This window comes from Opisthorchis viverrini, assembly GCF_000715545.1.
Source record: "Opisthorchis viverrini unplaced genomic scaffold opera_v5_172, whole genome shotgun sequence".
NCBI lineage: Eukaryota > Metazoa > Platyhelminthes > Trematoda > Opisthorchiida > Opisthorchiidae > Opisthorchis > Opisthorchis viverrini.
The window spans coordinates 515128-524599 of NW_008751831.1; the positions used below are offsets into that span (position 1 = coordinate 515128).

The 9472-nt window shown below is 43.9% G+C and overlaps 1 protein-coding gene across 1 annotated transcript in view; it reads left to right on the top strand.

Annotated features, from left to right (window-relative positions):
- Nucleotides 1–1732: 1732 nt before the first annotated feature.
- Nucleotides 1733–9472, top strand: part of T265_14314 (hypothetical protein) — a gene marked incomplete at both ends in the record, with an annotated part of 45645 nt that continues 37905 nt past the window's right edge. Inside the window, 8 exons of the mRNA XM_009173092.1 lie at nt 1733–1794; nt 2131–2503; nt 2917–3032; nt 5048–5161; nt 8651–8830; nt 8872–9020; nt 9144–9201; nt 9313–9415. Of these exons, the coding sequence (XP_009171356.1) occupies nt 1735–1794; nt 2131–2503; nt 2917–3032; nt 5048–5161; nt 8651–8830; nt 8872–9020; nt 9144–9201; nt 9313–9415 (1153 nt within the window). The remainder of the gene's footprint in view (nt 1795–2130; nt 2504–2916; nt 3033–5047; nt 5162–8650; nt 8831–8871; nt 9021–9143; nt 9202–9312; nt 9416–9472) is intronic.

Below are 9472 nucleotides of genomic sequence, written 5' to 3' on the forward strand. Positions count from 1 at the left end.
TGCTTCTCTCGGGCTTAGTCGTCCACATTGGGCATTCATATCATGCACCCATGTCAACGGAAGAAGGCATGAGATCTGGGATACTGCCAGGTTGCTCAAACCAAGATAGCCAGAGTTCGGATTCGGACCTCGGACCTTCCGGTCAGTAAGTTCGCGCTCTAACCGCTGAGCTATCTCGTCCATCTATAATATGCAGACGACATGCTTCTAGTCTTCGAAGAGCAGAAGGCGCAGACGCCTTTGGATAAACTAATCAAAGTCCTCCGCCCCTTAAATATGCACTTTGCATGTGTGTAAGGTCATGCTACTGGACGTGCAATCAGTAAACACACCACTTACAATCCAGGTACAGGCACTAGGGATTATGGAAACAGGAGCAGTTAAGATACTGATGTTGGATTCGAACCACGGACCTTCCGGTCCGTAAGCTGGCGCCTTTACCACTGAGCTATCTCGAGCCCATCATCATCATCATTATCAAAAACAGCAATATCAATGTTGACGCTGCTGCTTCACTGCCGTACGACCACAAGGTTCGTCTAATTATATTTAAAACCCTAGATTCAAAAGAAGAGAAAAAGAGTTGATGAGGGAGGGGACCTAGTGCTGGCCTATGTCACGCATTCTGAGGTGCGTGCACCTCCGAACGCTCAATCAGACAATCTAAAGAATCTGACAACACAAAGGCCACTGACATCGATTAACCACCATTCCTTGCAGCGTCTCCAGACAAACACAAATGGGGTCACGGGGACCCCATCATTGAAGGAGTACAACACCCAAACTCTTCGTGCTCTCTTTCACGTCTTTCTGACAAGTCCTGCGCTGTCCACCTCGTGGTCTGCTTCATCTTCCGTTAACGATCCGAGTTTGAACCGTTCGCATTCTCGGTTCACGATGCCAGAATATGTGAGGAAGTCGTCTGCATCACTCTTCACTAGCTTCATGCATCGATAACGGATGTTGAAAAGTGACGTTTGCTCACCGAATATTTGTGAAAGCGTGTTGACCGTTTCATCAAAAGTGAAATCGCGCGGGTTTTTTGGCAGAATATAGTTAGCGTACTTATCATGCTCTGCGGGTCCAAGTTTGCGGAGCAGGAGGCGAACCTTCCAACTATCATCTTGAAGTGAAAAATCGACCCTGAACAGGTCTTCATAGCGACGAAACCAAGCATCAAACGTTATGCCAGCTGAGGGTTCATAGCAAAATTCGTTGATACTGCCAGCGATTCCATCAACCGACTGTGGGACACTCGACGCCGCCGGTGAAGCCAAAGATGTAGTTGATAGTCGCTCCGTAAGTACTTTGATGAGTTGCAGTTGTTGCTCAAACATTACTTTGAGTTGTTCTGCCTCCATCTTGCGTCGCCAAATATGTTACGGTTCGGTCACGCAGCGAGCAAACAATATGATAATGCGGATTGTGGCAATACTCTATCCCCAGCTATGTTGCTTGATACAGACTCCTAGCACGGCGAATAGTAAGAAGACGAGAACCTCGGACACAAACTTTAATAATCCAACTCTTGACTTGAATCATGTGGATAATTTTTACCACGTCAACCATAATTGATTCCACAAACGTGCTGTTTCCCCGTTTTTTAGCCTTCGTGTAATGTAACCTCGGACACAAACTTTAATAATCCAACACTTATCTTGAATCATGTGGATAATTTTTACCACGTCAACCATAATTGATTCCACAAACGTGCTGTTTCCCCGTTTTTTAGCCTTCACCGAGTGTAATGTAAGCCAGCTTCTGGCTGAGCAGGACCCTCGGACCCATTATGAGGTGAGTTTGCTTCGTATGGTTTTTGGAATTATGGGGCGTGATTATTCGACATTTTAAATGGCTCGTTCTCATTAGGCTGAACTACAAGGAGCTTGGCGAAGTATCGCTGCAGTGGAACTCCACATTTGAGGGCATCCTCTTGTGCAGACAGAAGATCGACTCACGCCGGAGACGTGGTGTCGGTTAGTTTAAGTTTTCCATGTGATTCTTCGTTCCGATCAGTTTTCTCAGAACACTGGTGTCGCTTGAAGGGAAACATATTGGTACTATGTCGCTCACCTGACAGAAAAAGTACTGAAGTCGAGGGAGTGATTCTACTGGAACGATTTACTGTAGCGCCAGCCAAAGAAGAAGATATCCCCCACGCATTTCGAATTGGTATGCCCTAATATTATGATTTTACTGTTAGAATTTGACGCAGGGGATCCGGCCGTTGTATTCATAGCGAGGTCGGAAACCGAGGCAGAAATTTGGTGTCAACATTTGGTTGCAGCACAATTAGCACCAACTTTACAACGAATCGGCCTCATCCGGGATGAACTTCGTAATTCAACTGGACGTGATCCGTTGGATTCGGGGCCCACCACCATTCATAAAGTCGAAAAGCCTTCCGTAACCGACGAAGGTATTTTCCTCGCCGTGTCCAAACATAATCTTTTAACTTTAGTTTTAGGTTCGTCTGATTTAAAAGGCATTGAAATCAGCCTAAGTAAGTGACTTTATCTAGTTGAACTAAATTGTAATGGTTACGTGTCAGTCGAGCGATGATCTTGTACGTTGCTACTGTCATTGATAGTGTTAAGAGATTGTTAAGCAATCTGCCAAGTAGTTAGTCCAGCCGCGGAAAACGTCTGTCTCGGACTGCATTTCTGGTACTGTTCCGATTTTCATTTTTCCACTTTTTGGGGATAGATTCGCGCGATGTTTCCACTAGAATTTCCGTCCGCCTGTTCCCGTGATATCTGTAGACCTAGCCGTTAGCGGCCATATCTAATCACTTTGTTCTCTGCATTCTACCGAACTCTTGGTTTTGAGCTCACCTGTTACAACTCTTTCATTATTTTCATCTCTGTACTACCTCATACTTAGTGTGTGACTATCTTGTCGTCTGAATCCCCGTAGGCTGCAGGGATCTCGCATGGGAGCCAGAAAGCACTCCGAATGTACACATTATTCTTTCCTTGTGTACACCACCGGATTCTGGATGGAAGCGTGTTGGCACCACTGAAGTTGTAGAGGTGAGCACTCCACCTTTCTACATTTGTGAATTGTCTCTCGTTTTTGGCTTTGTAACCCAGACTCAAACCATAAGTACATCAAAATATGCAGAAGCATCCGGCGTAGGCCAGGTAACACTGTACAACGTGTAACTATTGAAGCTACCTTTGATCAATTGTAGGACACAAGACGGGACAGAAGGAGACAGTTTTGAGGCCATTGAAATGAGCAACCGGTGGGTCTGATTGTCGGTCAGTTGGGATTGGGATGGCGTACTGGACAAGAAGATACTTGGTTCAGGTTTAGCTCTTCTGTTTTTTTCTACGCCTGGACGACCCAGAAGTTCCTCAGTTATCATATTTCCTCCTGATTGCATGGTAGCCATGCAACCAAAAATTTCCATTTGAAAGTTTTGATTCCGCTACTTTTCAGGTCACGTGAAAAAAGTTGTGCAGCCGAACCCCATAGCGTGTGCGAAGAGCCGCACCACCCATGAGTCACAGCCAGGGCAGCTTTGTGTAACCATTTGGGTTAGAGTACTCCCACTGATGTACAGAATCGCTCCGTTACTTGACATACCGATAATATCGTCGACTGGTGATGAAACCCTTGTAACTAAGCTGTCCAGCTCATGGAACTAATTAGCGGTTAGTTGGGTATTTGTCCCATTAATATGGGTTTCTGAATAATACACCTATACGAAAGCACTACCCATGCGCACCATTATCCGTCTTATGCAGCCATATAATTTGAAAACCAGAGTAGACAATCTAACATATCTCCAAATACGCTGTTTACAAAGGCGGAACAATTCAGGTTTGCAAGTTACCTACCACTCTTATCGTTTTGTGTGTATTGTTCCTCAATGTCGAGCAGCGTTTAGGTAGTGATTTTTTTGGTGGACAGTCACTCCGCTTTTAGAGGGAGGCTGAAGAATGAATACATTTTACTCGATGAGGATTGGGAACGGGTGTGCTTTGAATAATAAGTGCCCGCATGGATAAAATAAAGACCGTCACACAACCCCCATGGGCGCCAATGTGAGACTACTGGTGGTTAACCTCCGCATTACTTCTATAAACTTATCTATTCCGTTCAAAAGATTCTGAATGTGACGAGATAATTTCATTTGTAAATTACAATAATGCTACTGAGGCATTCCTTGGTGAGCGAATATGTCAAGAAGCACAGACCGGTCAGTTTAGTCAATTATGCCTTGGAAAGCCAGGAATACTAAAATTGTCGGTCGTTTGTACGTATGACGTTGTTCTACCACCGGACAGGGTGAAGATTTGGTCACTGTAACTCCTACCAAGCCGGAATTCCGCCTGCTACTCTCAAGGCAGTGTTTCGCGAGTCATCACAAGGCGACGAAGCACCAGTGAGCCAGCATTCTCGTTACAGCCAGGGACATCTGATCCCTTTGTGTTTACTACATTCAATACGAGACCCTTTTTTGAAAATGGGCACTATCACCGACTCTCCCCAGTTGTCTGGGACAGACTCCTTTTCCTAAATGCCAGAAAACAGATCAGAAAAGACGTTACTGAGGACTTCACTCCCATCTTTAGACAACGCCAGCGTGTCATACAGCTGGGGAAATATGACTGGAATATATACTTCTATAAGGTTCTGGCAGTGCTGATTTCCACGGTGATCTTCGCATGGCTCGTTTGTATAGAGTCACCGCAGAATCTAATGTAAAACCGGTTTCGGTGAGAATTTTGCTGCAGTCCGGTGGACCGATTGTTTACTTGGGGGTGAGTGCACCTCACAATGGTTGGGCTCCCATAGCAATAGCATCGTCTCCTTTCGTCATAGCGATCCCTTGCATCGCATGAATTTTATGGGACAAATGAAACACTAATCACCAGTGCCAGTTTTCTGCTGTCTTGGTGATAACATCCTGACTTTAGGGTACGATTGGACTACAGTCATCACGCTGTCCTTAAAGATACGAAGAATTTAATTGCCTTACTATACCTCTGCTTCTCTCCACTTTTTTTCAAACCATATTCTCTCTCTTGATTTTTAGAAATCCTCCAGTCCCACCTTCATGAAAACCATTTACCTCCGTTCGGAACCTTTGAATGAAAAGAGTCGTCTGCAGTTGGAATTAGTGGATTTGCGTGATATGAAATCTGAGCTGGTAAGCCCCGTCTGGCTTAATTGTGCAGAAATTCACTTGGTGGTGATACTTCTCTGTCTTATTCAAATACACATTTCGACCTGACCAGATGCAATCGGGCCCATTCAAGAGAAAAAATTTCTCCCTATCTGGGGCTGGACATTTACATCCGTTATTCTTGTAGGTATGTCACCGTAAAAATGTTCACTACTCGTTATAAGGTGAACCGGTAGTATTGCTCTCACTAGAACTTAATTCGGAACCCTGGTCTAAGGGACTGTAGGTTCTTCTAGTTTCACGAGGCTTGGTAAATGATTTGCTTCAGTGTGAACAGTTTGTGGTAAACTTTGTTCCTTGAGAACAACCCCAAAGTGATGATGACGAGCTGGAAAATTTCCAGTCGACCTTAGTCAGTCGTTGTGATCAGAAATCGCCCAGCTAGGGAGAGTTCCCTAGCTACGGAAGTACGAAGACATTGTTTCTATCCCCTCATGACATGGGCTCTGGCATCCTTATTCAAAACAGGTCGGGTTATATCGATAAGCTGTGCGCATTGTTCGCGGATATTAAAAAGCTTGCTAAGGTGCCTGGAGTGAGAGACAAAAACGGTATACACTGGATGTCAAATTACCACCTAGTCTGCGTTCAATTCGGAATGATGGAATAATCAGTTTTAGTTTCTTCGATACAGCTACACCAGTGGTTTCCACACTCAGGTCTCTATGGAATTCTCGAATAAACAAATGAATATGGCATCACCATTCCACCGATTTTGTCCATGACAGGCTCATTCTACCTCTCGGTGGTGAAATGGTTCGTGGACGTTTTTGAACCTGTCAGGTAATGCCTCTTCAAGCATATTTCAAGTGACTGCTCTGAATTTCTTGACAAAGTTGGGGATTTTAATGTTGAAGATAAGGTGTCTTCAGGTGATGTTGGCTCACTTTTTTACTGATGTCCTTTACTTGAAACCGCTTACTTCCTTCATTATTTTATTATGGTGTACCTGTAGACTTGGTGCATCTGCAGCGTATTCTCAGTGGTGATCTCAATAAACAAAGAGATGGTATGAACTGGGATTACCACTTGGTCTCTTCTGGGCCGGTGTTTCCATGTCTAGGGATGAACGCAACCAACCACAGTATTGCATCAATGATTCATGCCATTATCACCGCTACGTAGGTTTTTTCTGTGGGGCCGATGATGACCATGACCCTGAGAGGTTGGCTGGAAGATTTAATAGTGCCCATCGTTCACTGTAGAGAATAAAGAAAGTAAATAATTCCTCTTCATTGATGTGATCCCAAGTCGCTTACTGGGCTACCGAGGCGCACACTACGCAGAAAGATTTTAGCTGGACAGTTCGCCAGTTCGTCAGTTTGATCTCTTTTAAATAGAAATGGAATCCAGTTATGTGCCCGGCGTCGAAAAATATAGTAGTATTTTGAAGCAACACTTTGCAAAGGAAATTAGACCTTATGCGTAGCCCACTCCGAGACGATGGTTTCCCGCAGCAGAATCTAACCAAAAACTGCAGAGCTTTTCAACAGTGGAGGAGAATATCTTGTCTCTCAATGTGCCGTTCTAACGTGAGATACTAATGAGATGGATTAACGGTGTCAAATTGCCCATGTGAAGTATTTTTTAAAATCTGTCCAAAATTTCCGCCCAATAACAGGGGCAAGCCACTTGTGTTGGCCTCATCCATGGTTGTTCACTACTTCGGGGGCGTCTGTGACGCTTCCTATCAGTTTGCTACTCTTATCCGTGAACATTGTCTACAACAGATAACAGCACAGGATCACCAAGAAGCGCGTTGTTGCTCATGTGATTGACTATAGGGTAGATGTGAACACTACTTTCAAAGTCATACGTAATGTCGCTCACCACTGACTCGAGTCTATACGCACATGTACCCTAGAAACAGCTGAATCAATTTTTTTAGGCTGTGGACACTGTCTTGACAAACAGACAAGGCTAATCAAGACTATCCTGCTACACTGGTATACATGTTCAGGATAGGTCTAATGAACTCCCAGATCAAACAGCAATTTGTATGCGCCCATGTACAAAGGTATATAAATGACTGAGTGACTTTCCTCTTCTCCTTACTTTGCACTCATTTTCTGTGTGCGTTTTTCCGTTTTTATAAAAATACGATATGTACTAGCCACTTAGTGTCAACCTGAAAACAGTTGTTAGCCTACTGCGTGTCGTTATCAATGAAGGTATGGCTAATTTAGGACACTGAAAACTTATTCCTGAATGTTTGGGGCAGGTAGTGCTAGGGAATACATATATACGCTCCACATTGTCACCTATACGAGAAAAAAAAACGGCGCATTTGGGTGGGTCAACTGGCAAGTTGGTTCTGGCTGAGAAGCGTTCACAGTACCTGTCCTAACGGTCGTAAACTATAAATTTTCAATTCAACCAACTGAACGAGGATGCAGAAAATCCAGGAGAACATAGTTTGTGTAATAGGAATCGTTTATCTGTAGAGGAAACGCTGGAAGGAAAAAGCATCTATCTGGAGATTACGCAAAGAGCGGAATTACAACGGTTTTCAACAGGACTGTAGTCGAAACGTTCGAATAATACTTTCCGCCTTATTTTGGAATGAGTTAATTACAAAAGTCCTCGGAATCTTGGGTGTGGAGAAACTGGGCATAATGGTTAAATGGGTAACTATGTTGCCGGGGCTTGAAGCGTTGTTAACTGACGAAATCTATGCAACCACATCGGCTTCTTTTGAAAAGTGTATTCTCAGTGGGAATCGGCTGTTTTAATGATGCACTGAAAGTGGGTAGAAACTCTGCTTTTGGGGCATTCGAATATAGGCAATGAGCGTTCCTGTCCGATCTTCTACCACGACCAAAGCAGCCGGTGCAGCTCTACACATCTTCAAATGGATCCGATCTCATCATTTTGGACACGAAAGCCGACTTTACTTTGCCGTTGTGTCTTTGTGTTCAGTCCATGCACATTTGCAGGCGTGGGAAGAATATCTGTTTCTGATGGGAATTATCGGGATTTTCAACACTTGGCAGATACGTTTGCCTCAAACTGAGTATGGAGTCATGAATGAGACAGACTTTGCCGGTGATGTTTAGTATTTTCATTTTTATAGCATTTTTATATTGAGAAAAAGTCGGGGATACAGAGTGTGAATCAGCTTCTGCTCAGAAAATTCCCTGGCTTGAGTCCACCTCCGATATATCACTTCTATAGAAGCAGTATCTTGTCTGAGGCACAATACCGCTGTTAGCTTATTCGATATGAGTTCCTCACCATATTGTACTTCAGGCAGATACCGCTACCTTTCTCCGACTTACTTAGTCAGCCCAGCACACGTGACCAAGTATTTTTCCTTCGCGAACCGGAAGAAAATAATTACCGCGAACACTTCTTCAGCTTTCAAATGGTTCTTGTCACCGATAGTTACGATTTAGTTCGAATGTTTTCCTCATTCGTTATGTTCTTTTTCTTTCATTTACTTATTGATACTAGGGCATACGACTTGGCGTTGTCGTTACAACAGTCAGTCGTATTACTGAAGGTGAGGCGTTAGAGCTGTCCGTTTGCGATGCGTCGACTGGATTGGCTTTGAAATCACCTCTAAATGGCAAAACTCCGAAGGTGATCATTCAAGCCCGAAGGTGCCATCAACCTTCGGATGCAACAACTCAGGTGGGTTGCACTTTTTTTAACCTGGTATCTCTCTTTTTCAGTCCGAGTGCAGTATAACGACCTTGAGCACGGTGTGCGACAATCTTTTGTCCAAGCGGTATTTGTTTCCACATACTTTGGGAGAACGGATGCATGTTGTGGAATTTATGGGTGAACCGAGGCTGTGTTTTGAGTTCCCAGTGGAGTACCTGTGAGTCGACTTTTTTTGTTTGGCTTTCGCTTGCCCCTATTAGTTCTATCTCTTAGTCCGTTTTCTGCTGTACTTTTCCAAGTGCTCTCAGGGATTTTTACCAAACTTTCTTGTCTGTTCTAGAAAGGCGCTGATACCCAGAGAACACCTCTTATACGACTCTTTATCAAGGATCGGCTCGGTAGGTGTCCAAAAAGTTAATTAATTAGCATGTTTTAGTGAAATTTAAATAACCCCATTTCGCCGTGTTTCCCTCTACGCTGGGTGAACTCGTTTTCTATTCATCTTTCAGTCAGATCCACGTCTTGAAAGCTTTCGAAAAGAGCGGCTTATCACGATGAAACAGACGCTGGGGCAGTATGAAGCCGCTCTACGTCATTTGGTTGATTGTTCAGGTAAGTCAACCTCTATATGGCTAAATGAGCGGGGTTTTGGATATATATATATATATA